Source organism: Seriola aureovittata, chromosome 7, assembly GCF_021018895.1.
Source record: "Seriola aureovittata isolate HTS-2021-v1 ecotype China chromosome 7, ASM2101889v1, whole genome shotgun sequence".
Taxonomy (NCBI): Eukaryota; Metazoa; Chordata; class Actinopteri; order Carangiformes; family Carangidae; genus Seriola; species Seriola aureovittata.
In genome coordinates, this window is record NC_079370.1 from 29,370,563 (window position 1) to 29,384,821 (window position 14,259).

A 14,259-nucleotide genomic window follows, 5' to 3' on the forward strand; every position below is an offset into this window, starting at 1 on the left:
CCTCCCCAGGTGTTGGTGCTTTTACTTTATCAAAGAAACCACCTCTGGCTGACTGCGGTGTGCAGAGAGCTTAAATACCAGACAACAGCAAATTGATATTAATTAGCTAAAGCTGAGTAGCCCACATCATCTATCATATCAACCAACGCCACCTTTCACCTCTTACAGGTTGTTCAGTCATTAATAATGCAGTTTAAATCGCAGCTCTTGCTGAAAAATGCACTCAGACAGGTCGTTCTCCACCTGGTGTTCCTCATCCCCTCACCTCTGTTCAGTCCTGGTGCTGAACTTTGAGCTGAGCCCTGTGGACAGCAGGGACATCCCAGGAGCCCCAGGTGGATCCTCCAACACCCAATTAAAGAGCAGTTTGGGGCTTTGGGGGTCTGAGGCAGAGGGACCATGTGTCTCCTTCAAGGGCATTTGCAGGTGGACAAATCCACAGGGTATAGTTCCATCCTACTGTTAGCCACCCTGTGACACACACACACACACACACACACACACACACACACACACACTTGGTCACTTACGAAGCAGTCTTCCATGAAGTAGAGAACAAATCAGAAAGTTGTGCAGATCTGTTTTACTTCTATGACAAACATCTATCAAAGCAGCCTACAGGTTATGGGCTGTTATCCATGAGGAGGGAGGGTGTGATGGAAGCACATCACTGAGCTGCAGCATTCACACACAGCACCAGTCAAGTGTGATCATGATCAGATTAATGTACAGGTTCAGTTGTGGATGCTGCACTGCAAAACACTTCCAACTTCCAATTTTAAGAACGAGGCTGATTTTGTTCTATATTTTTATCATTGTCAACAAATTCTATAAGAGCACTAAAACCAGCATGAGCCTGCTGCAAAGTACTTTCTGACTTCCCTTTACTCTTATACCCCTGACAAAGTCTTATATGTTGTATTTTATTAATATATGAGAATATTCTCAATAAAACAAACTGAACCAAACTGAACCAATCCCTACTTGAACTATATTGAGTCAATAGATATAATCTATCGAGACTGCACTCCTGTAAAAGACGAGCCCATAGGTCGTTGTGCAGCACGTTGTTATGACCCACAGTTACAAGTGTATCTGGGAAAATGCCTGTCTCAAGAGAGCAATTTACAATGTTTTAAAGATCAAAAATAAAACTGTGTATAACCTCTTTGAAAGAAGCAGTAGGATTTACATCCAGTTCCTCTTAGCTAATTTTATAAAATGAGTTTAGATTTGTTGTTTCTCATCACTGTTTGCAATACTAGCTCGGATACTAATGATTTTATTTTCGAAAAAAAATGGTGCAAACTCCTCACATTTTGACTGTGTCGCAGGACACGCTAGATCACAAGGCTGGCAAGGATTTAAAAGATGATCGATAGTAGAAAATACAATTTTTGGTTTCGTTTTCATGTATGATATTAGTGAAAAATGCCGGCCTCTCACAACGTACTGCTTTGTTATAGACACTTTTGTTGTTGTATGTGATTCAGTGACGATCAGTGGAGCCGGAAGCAGTAATCCTGTACACACTGCGTACATTTTTTTAATTTAATTTTTTTTTTTTTTTAAACATTTTGAAAATAAAATTTTGACAGCAGGAGATCCTGTCTCATTTTTTGGCTGCATCCATTCATTAACACTGTGAGTCCAGATTAAAGAGGAGAGCAGGAGATAAAGGAGGAGTTTGGTGCTTTGATGCCCAATGTTGACACTGCAGATGTGGAGATCTATCATGATATTGGAATTGATATGGAGGTGTTTTGTGATTTTTATGTAACGGGCAGAAGTAGAATGAACTTCGAATATGCAGGAATACCATTTAATTTTATCGTCTCATCTGACTTTTTGATTGTTTACTGTAGCAGCTTGGTTTGGTCTTGCTGTTGCATATTGTTATTACTATCTTTATTAGTTAGTTAGGCAGCTGTTCTTATGATAATGAGGGAATCTGTTGCTTAATGCCGACTTTCACTGCATGTTTCTCAGGTATATTCAGTATAGTATATAATAGTATATTGTATCCTGTAAAGAGTTATTTAGCAGCTGTTTATTTTTCAGGCCTGTTGGTTGGTCTTTGAAATACATGGGGTAGGCTAATCAGAGTTTTTGTTGTGTTGTGTCATAACGTATGCGCTAAAATACACAAATCAATCTCTCTCTCTCTGTCTTGCTCGCTCACTCGTTCCATGAGTAGACATATGTACATTTGTGGGAAAAACTAAAGGTAGCGAACAGGCGATTCTTGTGCGTACTATGAAACATAATCCTGCCAGCTCCACTTGTAATGATGATACTATTACATTTAATCAGTCCACTGGACTTGAATACATTTTCTTCATCTGAGCCAGTACTGAACATGAGGCCTCATCACCTTATCATGTGTCACTCTGTGTTTCAGGGGAGTGGGCTGCATCTTCATTGAAATGATCCAGGGTGTGGCTGCCTTTCCAGGGATGAAGGACATCCAGGACCAGCTGGAGAGGATATTCCTGGTGAGTCACTGATGCTACAATGTCTGAGTGTGTTTAATGTGTATGTATGAGTGCGCGTCCTGCCAGACACACAGAGACGGACACCCCCACCCCCCATCCTCATCCCCTCGGAGAGAAGATAAGGCTGACTATCACTTGAAAGAAACTGACAAACTGCAACAGCAAATACATTGTGTACAAAACCTAATTGCGGACTGGATGATGTTCAGAAGTGACATATTTCATGCATGAATGAAGCACTGCACAACAGACAGTCACCAGGAGGGTGATAGAGATGGATGGTGGACGTAGAAAACATGACTATCACACCAGAGACTGGGGTTTGAATCCATCCATCTGAGAACTCCTAACTTGCCTGCTAACTTCCAATACACAACAGTTTTTGATGGTGGATGACAATATGGAGAAGTACTGAGGTTCAAAGGTTCAATACCCAATCAAGTTTCCCCTTAAAACATGATATATATATATATATATATACCTTAAATGTCTCATATACAGATGCTTGTAAACTTCTTTTAGCAGAGGAGTGTCATGGACTTCACTCTTCTGCAAACCTGATATCAGGTTGTCAGAATCAAGAATTTCCCCCGATTTGTTCGGGTCAATGCTTCAAATATTCAATCATTCATTCAACATGAATAAATCATAATAAATAATAACTCTGTGAAGCTGCTTTCCTGATCTGTCCTTATCTGGTTCAGACCTGTATCCATCACCAGAGCTCAGAGCCTGAGGGCGGTGAGCAGAAACAAGAAGGAAGAAGTCTGCTCCTACCCTCCTCCTCCTCCTCCTTCATCATCACACTTCTCCCTTATTTCTGTTACAATCAGGTTTACAATAACACAAGACTCCCGTGTCCTTTTTTGCTGTGTGTGCAGTGACACAACGGAGAATAAGAACTCAGACGCTTTGACTGACAGAATGAGGTTCAAATAAGCAGTTTGGCTGATGATTGGATTCATCTATATTTAGCTGGAAGCCTTACTTGATATATAATATACAGTGACAGTAGATAGGCTCTCATTTCCATACACATTTCATAATTCACACAGTGTGAACGCAATGATATTTTTGTCATACTTGCTGTTTTAGTGTATTTCTTATTAAGCTGTAAATGTTGCTGGTATTAAAATACCATGCAGGTTAATTGGGCTCATTTATTCTGGTGGTGTCAGATATGAATCTTGGTTCGTGTTGCAATATACTGATGGCAGGGTATTGGGTCTGAGCTCTGAGTTAAAACACAATGTCAAATCTAGTATATACAGGTGTGTGCGTGTGTGTGTGTGTGTGTGTGTGTATGGGGTGTGTCTGTGGGGACACAGGCAAAGGCAAAATGGCCGATTCAAAGTAAGACTTCGGCTGCTTAGCTGTGCTGTGCTAGGAGAGGGAGAGAAGAGAGAGAAGAAAATCTGGTTTTGTTTGGTGACAGCCTGGCGGGTCACATGTCACACACTGACCAACACTGACTGGTGGGGAAGTGAGTTCCTTTGTCTGTGGAGCAAAGAAACACCTGGTCTCTTGAATGATTCCCAACAGTCCCCCTTTTGTTGTCAGGGTGCCCACCTGACGTGTCATCCTGATAGCAGAATGTACAGTTCATTTGTCAGTTATCAAGGGGTAACATCTGGGCATTTGTCAACACTATCTATATCTTGGCTAAGCAAGAACAATCAGGTTACAAAGCAAAATCTAGATAATAACCACAATGATGAGATATAGAGGGTGGCACCTAGAATCACAAGGTTTGGAGTGGCTAGGTGAGTGTGCCTTGTACAATATATGCAATGTCCTAAACTTGTGTAGGATGACCGGACTAATCTCACCTGTAAAGTAAAACTAATAAATTACCTACCTACCTGCAGAATTTGACGGTAGTGTCTGATTCAATTCAGAATTTAGTTTGCTGCTGCTGCTGACAAACCCAGTGTTTCTATCTGCAAGAGTGTAAGGTGCCCTGAGCTTACTAACTGAAGCGAACTCTGGAGCTCCAGTGCTTTAAGTTTTCCCTAACTTGTGGCATAGGGTTGGAATGCTCTGAGTAGCTGAAGAAAGAACATTCAGAGGCACTGTCACTGTCTGTGATAACATGGTCAGAGATGACGGGGTCACTATATGATCCCAGGGACCTCACTGACCTGAGGTCAGAGGGTCGTCCCCAGGTGTGAACACTTAGGAACTGTGGGGAAGTGAGTTCCTTTGTCTGTGGAGCAAAGAAACATCTGGTCTCTTGGATGACAGGGTTAGTGTGGTATAAACAGAACATGAATCTTTGCCTGCTCCACCCAGCTGTGTCCCAAAGGTGCAGGCTGGTAGTCTAATGATGTTTGTTTTCTTCACACACTTTCTGCCCATTAAAACATGTAAGTAAAGACAGATGTAGCCTTTGTGATGTCATCACAGGTTTCTGAAGAGTGGTTTTGAAGTTCAGAGTGAGCTGCTGCACTGTTGAAATCTTGGCATAGCCTGTGTGACAACTCTGCAAATATCAAGGGGTAAGGGAAGCAACATTTAATCTGGCAAGCAAAGCCTTTTATTGTTCAGAGAACCAAAAACCTTAACCTTAACCTGAACCTTGAAATAAACCTTTATCTAAAAAAAAAACCTGAAAATAAATAGTATAAATAAATAATAGCTTATCTGTCTACCGTAATCTTACTGGTTGACCAAAACAAAGGCTGCTGCCACCCATAAACTAGTCAGTTCTAAAGAAAGAAAAACTGAGTGTGGTTCTTTTATCAGGTCCGGCAATTGGACAACAGGCTGGGGATTGGCGACTAGGGCACAAAAAAAAAAAAAGAGGGACCAGCTGCAAACGGCAAGAGACCAGCTCCAGCCCAGGTGGGTGGTCCCAGGGCGTGCAGAGTAGCCTGTAGGCGAATTCCCTCCTTGATGAGTGGATGACGTCAAACAAACCTACGAAACAGAAATAACAACACCACAGTAAAACAGCACCTATTACAAATTGACTTCACTTAAAGCAGTCACACCCTTAATTATGGATAACTGCCTGCGGCCTCGTAGCTATGACCGAATCACAGCCGAGCTGATATTCAGTATAATATCACTCCCTCTTGTGTGACATTGCTGAAGTATCTCTACATTGGATGGGTAGCTGAAATATTTTAAAGTGGAGTTAAGTGTCATGAATCCTTTGATCACATGATTTGCCATCCCTCTACGCAACCTAACCCCCAGTCTCCTAATTGAAACAGAATGTAGCAGGGCAGACATATTGGATTTATATTCATGGACTGGAAGGGCCTGAATAATTAATGTAGAAAATTACAGAGATGAGAGTGTGAGAGAGGTTCAGCCCAGGAAGGGTCAAGTCAAGTATGAGACAAAGCGTGTTCACTGCTGTTTGGCCTCTGGGCTGAAGGCAAGCCAGAGCGTGGACTGAGAATGAATGGATTTTGGATGAAGGGATGAGGAGAGGTTAAGAAAGAAGCCCACGCTGACTGGGGATCACTCACAAAGCGTAGAGTAAGCGTAGAGAACCAGCAGACGGAGAGCGAGAGGAAGAAAAAAGACGCTCCCTGCACAGATCTATAAGAGCCTGCAGCCCTCAGTGATCCCAGCTCCCCTGTCAGACACACCATGAAGAGAGGGAAGAAGTCCAACAATGGGATGACTATTGGCCAGACTCACAATGAGGCTCAGCTGCACACTGCCTCCCTGCGAAGGGTGAGAAATTTTTAGTTTTTGTCTTTTTAGTTTCTGGCAGCATCATTGAGGTGATTAGATGTAAAAGAGCCTGAATATCTCAAGAATAGTGTGGTGTATCGGATCATCTTGTCAGTGGAAGTGCATTTCAAATGTCAAATACAAATTTGCTTTATGGACACAATTAGTTTACCTGCAGGAAACAAAGGAGAACACACAAGCTTGATTTGTTGATTTGTGATAACACCACCAACACCATCACCATTGTAATTTTTTATAATTTAATCTTTATAATGTTTCTCTATAGAAATTTAATAGGATTGATGGTAATCTGTAGCCCGGGTAGTGGGAAAGGTATTCACATGCTTTACTTAGGTATAAATACCAATACAACAATATTAAAATACTCTTATTACAAGTAGAAGTATTCAAAAATTTTGCTTAAAGTTCTAATCTCTGACTTTTCCACATAAAAAAAAAACTCGACTCATGTTATACATGTTGTTGAGTTGTGTTCTTACATTATCTCAGATGTTTTCATCAATTTTCAAACCACATAAATCTGTGATTGTGCAAGGTTACATGTACGTACATGAACTGAATACTAAATGTAGTAAGATATTGAGACATTGAGGCAGTCAGTCTGCTTTCTATAATTTTATCAGAGAAAGGATGAGATACAACTTTATTGATCCCAGAGGGGAACTTCAAGTGTTAAAGCAGGATACCATATTTATATGATAGGCTGTGGTCGAAGAAAATAGTAAGCATATTGCACAGGGTAATATGGAATAATCAGATCAGAATCAGTAATACTTTCATATTCAAAATATATGTTAAAAACGACTCTTGAAATCAGTTGGGAAATATGAACAGAAATAAATGCAGCTCCTCTGTTTACTTGTGCTTGTTTACAGGGCAGTCTTGTATATATGTCTATGTGGTTGTGTGCCCGAAGCTCAGATTGACTTAAGTTTTAAGCCACATTTTTATTCCTCCGTGCCAGAGACAGTCAGGGCCAGAGGCTCTTTGTTTTCAGGTTGTCCATCCCATTCTTTTGAACATGATATCTCAGTAATGCCTTGAAGGAACTTCAATAAATTTGGAACAAATATTCTCTTGGACTCAAGGATGAACTGATTTGATTATTGTGGTCAAAGGTCAAAGGTCAAAGGTCACTGTGACCTCACAAAACACATTTTTGGCCATAACTGACAAATACATACACTGATTATGTTACAATTTAACTCAAGTGTCTATAAGGTTAAAATTAAGTGATAACATTTTATATCCAAAAGGTCAAAGGCCAACTGCACTGCAACATCATAATGTTCTGCAAAAACACTTCTGGCCATTCTTCAACATTATAAGTCAGGAAGGAGAGATTGTGACCATATTTCCTGTAACTTGGCTTGTTGGTGGAGGCATACAACCACAAGGCGGTAATTCTAGTTAAGATACACTTTTTACAACTTGGTCATTTCAACTACATATTTTACCCATGTAGTGTTAAAGCCATATTTTAGGATTTACTCTCAGGACAACAATGAATTACTTCATTGACAAATTTATCAATCTCATATCGAGGCCGTGACTTCTCAATTTAATGGATCTCCAGTCTCTACAGCAAAAGAATACAACAGGACAACAACTGGGTATAAATAAAGGAGTTTATTAACTAAACTACTATCTACAGAGTAAATGCAAGGTGTAATAATCATAAAGATGAAAATAATAATGAAATGAGCAGTGTGATGAGTTGGCAATGGTGGGAGAGAATATGTTATGGCTATACACTATGACTATACAGCTAATGATACTACATCTACGAATTAGGTTTGATGATTAAACATTGCTATATTTCGACATCAACCCAGTCATGAGCAGAGAGTTAAGACCGGCCTACTGTGAGTTGCGCTGTAGCTAAAGATCCTCGGCTGGAACCCAGGTGGCTGTGGTTGCCGTGGTAACCCTGGAGACGCGGGGTCTAGGTGGATTCTCCTGGAGGCCGTGTCCCGTTATCACGATGACGGATTCTGCCGGTGTCTCAGCGGTTCAGCTCTGGTGGAGTTTGCCAGGAGACTTTCTGTCTCGGGAACTCTTGATTTCTGCTCGGCTTCTCTGCAGGAGGTCGTGCAGATGTGTCTCTGCTGGTGTCTTTGTGGGTTGATGTGAAATAAACTCTAATGCTCTTCACTTTGGCTGGATAACTTTAGAGGAGGCTGGTGTTGACCAGATGACTCTAAAGTTGTCAAAATCTTCAAAAAGGAAAACTTGATGATGATTAAAAGTTACAAAATTACCCTGAGGCACTTCTGTTGTTTTGGTTCAGTTGGTCTTGACTTGGCTTATAAAAATAAAAGATCGCACATGTAGACAAAAATCATGTTACTTGGAGCTTGTGGAAAAGAAAATTAAAAGACGCGAAAAGTGCAAAAATGACTAAGAGCCATGAGTTTGTGGCGAGCAGCTTAGAGCTAAGAGTTTCCATGGCTACAGAGCCGGGCTTTGAGCCGGGACTCTGAGCTTTGAGCAAAGATCTCAGTTTCTAGTTCCTGCATCGTTTTCTAGCTTCAGCTTTTCAGCCTCTAGGTTTTAGCTTCGTTTCTTGCATCTTCTTCCTTCTTAGCATCTCGCAGAGTTTCTAACTTTTTCGTGTTTCTAACATTTCTGACTTCTAACCTTTCTGGCCTTTCTTCTTCTCTTCTTGTCATCCGGCTTTCTTTTTTCTGAACATGTGTGAATTGTTCACGACTGTTTTATCCCCTGGGGGCTGGCGCATGTTTCAGGGGCGTCGCCCATCTTCTCCTGTGTTTCCACTTGGAGAAGAGAGTAATTTTCCACTGAACTTTGGAATAATTTAAATCTAGAGTTTACTTATAAACTTGCACATTCGTCTCCCACCATGACCACAAAACATTAAGTGAAATAACATATAAAACTACTTGCACTAATAATGAGAGAGGAGTAATAGGAGTGTTGATTTCATATTACATCCTTCAAACCTGGAATTAATCATGATACAAGTGGATAATTGATCAAACAACAATATAAACATTTCCCAAAGCTAATAGTCTATAAATGTGGATTACACAGCAGTTCTTCGACTGTAATAATAATAATAATAATAATATGGACATTCTGGATGTCGTGTAGTGTGTTACCTTGTGTGAAGGATGCTGACAGTATGGTCACAGGAAGGACATTGTCTTAAAATCTACATGTTACATTTCCAACATTCTATAGCAGGGGTCCCCAAACTTTTTCCTGTGAGGGCCACATAACTTTTCCCTTCTCTGATGGGGGCCCGGTTTCAGTTTGTAACAGAAAAAGTGTGATGATCGCAGGGGTGCCTAAACGTAAAAATTTATTGTTTTCTAGAAAGCCACACATAACCATATAACCCTTTCCGGGTTCTTCACAGAAAAAAAAGTCAGGAAATAAATAATAACACTATTAATGAAATAAATAATAATAGTTCAGGGGGCCGGGCCAAATGTGGGGGCGGGCCGTATCCGGCCCGCGGGCCTTAGTTTGGGGACCACTGTTCTATGGGATAGAAGTTTGGGATTAAACTATTTCATAGGAACATCTCATGAGTTACAGAACAGCTATATATTTAATTTTACATTCATCCTTTGATCTGTGTCTGTGAAGAAAGTTCTGCTGGTCACTATCCAGGATTGGAATGTGGGTTGTAGTTTATGACTCTTATCTAGAGAGGGACAGAGGAAGGGAGGTTGGTGTGTGTATGTGTGTGTGTGTGTGTGTGTGTGTGCTCATGCATGGCACAGACAGGCCAGGATTCACACCTTAGTGTTAATCAGTCCTTTTGTTGTTACTTGTCCTATACAAGAAACAATCAAATATCTTTAGACAAAGTCTTATTGTTACAAACTGGAGATTTTGCCTATATTCTCCAGTTGTCTGGTGTCCATTGGTTAATCCTCTGGAGCTGACCCTTTGACCTTTGGTCTGGTTCTGTGTCGTTCGGCCATGCTAACAGCATGGACTGTTTGTGGAAGAGGGGTCCTTTGTCTCTGTTTCCTATCAATCTGATAGTTTGATGGTGGGAAGAGTGGGAGTGGGTGTACTTTGCGGTATACAAGTCACCGGTTTACATTTTATCAAGGCTTAAAGTTATATATAATTGAGGGCGTGGCCTCTTTGAGTGATAGGTGGGTCAGCGTATACTTTCTACAAGCTGGCATTCGCCGAAGTATCGGCTCCATGCATGCTCCACCTCTTTGTCCATTTTTGGATTAGCTAGGAGTTAAGGGCACAGTCAGGTACTGGCAAGATGGCGACAGTGAAGCAGCTCACTGTTGGCTTCAGAAACCTGTGGTTGACGTCACAGAGGCTACGTCTATTTTTATATACGGTCTATGGTTGTGTTGATATCGTAATACCACTTTGTACCTCACGAGGGAGTAGTGACTCATTGTATCCAGTCTGCCCTCAGTCCAACTACGCGGAATGAAGAAGTAGCTGCTGCACAAATGTCAAAGAAGAGAAGTGAAAGAAGAGTTAACTCATCACCACACAATAAATATATTCTCGAAAAAACCTGAATAAATACCAAATGTGAAATACCAAACTAAGACTTTACCAGTTCTCATCCAAATCACATTCAGTGTTGTGTTGTGTTTGTGTAGACTCAGCTGTCAGCTAGAGGTAAGAGACAGATGAATATGGAAATGTGCAGATATGTAGCCTGGCAGGGCAGCGTGTGATCACAAAACTAACCCACTTGTCAGAGTTAGCCTGATGCTGACATTTCCATCTCGGCTGCTCTGCAGCCCCGTGTGTCTGCTTCCAGGCTGTCAGAGCCGTCACGGTTTGGATGCATGGCCTGAGAGACTCATGAGAAGGGCACCATCAAGGGATTATGTGGAGTCAGAAGCATCTTAAAGGCCATTTTGTTTGAAGAAAGCAAGAGAAAGGTCAGCCTCAATCACTGTTTGAGAGGCACCCTGCCAGGAGTTGGGTTGGCACACAGTGTCTGCAGAGCTGGAATGTCATGAAGTGGCCTGGAGTTTTTCTCCTTGTAGCCAAACCTTTAGGGTAATCGGGCATTTGCATCATTACAGAAAACCAACGGATCTTACCCCACGGGTGCAGCTGTCCAGGAAGTGGGGAGTCTGAGGGTGCTGAGCTCGTGGGACACAGTGAATATTGCAAGTAAAGGCCTGTAGAGAATGTTGCCAACAGCAGACGGATCACTGCAGAGCCTCTCAATATAATGATGATTTCATAATATATTCAGAAAGACACCCCCAGTTGCACCACAAGCAGCTGGCTTCAACCTATAGCTACGCTTGCAAACTTCAGTTCAGCTCATGGTCAAAGTTCAAGAAATCCAAGAAGATACGTCACTCTTGCCGTTTAGTTTAGGTGCAACCATAATGTGTAGAGAATCTAATATCTCAATGATATCTCAGTTTTACTCACAGTTCAGTGCATTTATTGAAAATGTTCTTTTTGTTGTCATCACACCATACCAGTCCTGATGTCCGGGGCTTGTTAAAGGATGATTGTGGGTTTCTACAATGTTGCTGTAGTTTTTGTGGCTTTAGTCATTGTTACTTAAGCAATGAGAGGGAGTGATGTTGTACTCAATATCAGCATGGCTGTGATTCCGTCATAGGTACGAGGCTGCAGGCTGAGTACCGAAGACAATCACAGATGATATTAGTAGTACATGTAGTACTACTTGTAGTAGTACATGATATTATGAAATCTCCTCCAAAGAAATTCATAAATATACGATTTGATGCATAAAATCACAGCAGTATGATGATTCAAGTCCGTGCAACATTTGTCTTGTTTAGTGTTTATTTATTAGTTTCCATTGGAACAATTTTAAATTTGACCCTGCACAAAAACAGAGCTCAAAGTAGTGGTAGGGCGGGTGATCTGATGATCTTTATTCTGAACAACGATGGCGAGTGGACAAACAGCCGAAAGAACTGTGAAAGCGGCAGAAAGATACGAATAACAACTTGTGGTCAGGACTTTAAGAATAAAACAGGATGCAGAGAATTGTGAGTATTCTGGATGGGCGAGGGAGAGTGACCGTTTGTATTTGATGTTCACGATATAGTAATTTACTGCATCCCCCATACAACAAGCCCCGACACATTGAGTATGTTCAATATATCACCCAGCCCTGGTTTAGATAAATAGATCTGGTTAAACTGTTGATCTGCTCAGACGGAAAGAAAATTTAATCTTTACTTAGCATCATTTGTGCATCTGGAATCTAGTCCATCTTTATTTACCCCAAACAGCATGAACTGTACTGTTACCTGTAACTAATGAAGTGGATTAATAAAAGATACGTGTGAACACTTTCAACTCCTGTGGACAGATATTTGCCTCAGTTTTCACCCCTTAGAGCAAATTTACATCTTTCTGCATCTTTCCATTGATTCTGTATGAAATCATGCCTAAACTTAGTTTGCCCTACATGTCTGAACACATTTCTGGACCTTGTGCCGATCTAACTGTGTTCCCACATCTCAGCAAGTTTTTTTCGTTGAGTAAAAAAGTAAAAGTTAAGATCAATTAATACACAGATTATCCTTGAGCTAGAGCAGTAAATCATATCAATAATATTCCAGTAACTGTGACAACTTCATTGATCAGATTTATACAGCGGGAAAATACAAACATGCTTTAACTTCAGTAGTCCACTAGTGGTAATTACCTGACAGTACAAAGAAGGCTGAGACATCATTTACATTAGACCCCTTCCTGAAGGGGTGGTTGGGTGATTTTAAACTGCATGTGTCATTCAGAGATTAAGACCCTGTCTGCAGCACACACTCCTTTTGGCTAATTACAGCTACAATTATTTTGTCTCTTGCAGTAAAGTTGTTAGCCATCTGATAATTAACGTCCTGTCCTAACACACACCTTTTTCCTTAAAGCAGATTTCTGTGTATTTTTGTATCGAGAGGTCTTTTCCCTGTGAGTGAATTTAACAGCTGTTTGTGCAGTCTCACTTTTGAAGAACGTGATGGATACGAACCCATTTACGCCAACATAGACATAGCTTAGACATCCAGACGGGAAAGAAAAAAGCACCTTTTCCTCTTCTTCTTGCTAATGATCCCAATAACAATTAAACATTGAATCAGGCTCCTGTGGCAAATAAGGAAATAAATAAACCCTCAAATGGCTTTTCTTTTCTGTACTTGTTCATTAAAAGATATTTTCACGCAGGCCAATTTTCCTCTGATGCCACACATCCACTGTGTTACTTTCCGTGACAGCATTAGGGGTGTTCACCATTCATACAGCGCTACGTGTGCATGTTGGGGTGAGCGAGGTGAAAATGCACATTTTTATTTATTCAGGTTGTCTTTTTAAGATGTGCGCTGGTGTCTTTATGAATAACCACAGCTTTTTAACTACAAAACACTGTATGTTCATGCTTGTGCTTTTGTTTAGATAGCTGTTAACATGGCTCTGTGTCTCTCACACACACACCATCTGTCTGTGTAAATTAGGATTATGTCCACTGGAAAAACTATATGAATATAGACAGGTCTATTTGCAGGAAATAGCCTGTCAGGCAGAGGTGAATGTGCTTTGCTTGTGCATGTGTGTGCTTGTTTCTTCAAGTAAGCCTTGTTATTCACCCAAACACATTGGCTAAGGTCACATAATCATAATAATCTGATTATGCTCATTAATCAGAGTGACGCATTTCTGCAGTTAAGATGTTTGCATGTTACTTATAGGACATAGCTGCAGCTTCATAAATATTCCTGTTGCTGTGCTGCATAGCAGAGGCTGGTTAATGCCTATAGATCCAGTGTTACAGTGTTCCCTCCAGTATAGTGTATATAACCTTAAACCCAAACTTTGTCACAGTGCAAACAGGAAGTACAAATAGCGTAGTTCATGTTTGTTGTGATTGTTCAGAGAGAGCTGCACTGTACCAGAAACTATAGCAGGATTACTTTGATAATGAAAAAAACGTAGAAATGTGATGATTCGCTTGTGCGTGCAGCAACTCATCACATTTCTAACAAAGTCTGGCTTCTCTGTGTCAGTGTTTTAATAGTTTTTATAACTTGTTTGCTAC

At 40.8% G+C, this 14,259-nt stretch overlaps 1 protein-coding gene across 7 annotated transcripts in view; it reads left to right on the top strand.

Moving 5' to 3' along the window:
• cdk14 (cyclin dependent kinase 14) overlaps positions 1 to 14,259 on the top strand; it is a 298,616-nt gene that overhangs the window by 140,048 nt on the left and 144,309 nt on the right. For all 7 annotated transcript variants that reach the window (XR_008828208.1, XR_008828207.1, XM_056380004.1 and 4 more), the window contains one exon: positions 2,402 to 2,495. Coding sequence is in view for 5 of the 7 variants with exons in the window: in XM_056380004.1 (XP_056235979.1) it covers positions 2,402 to 2,495 (94 nt within the window). In the remaining 2 variants the exon portion in view is untranslated. The remainder of the gene's footprint in view (positions 1 to 2,401; positions 2,496 to 14,259) is intronic.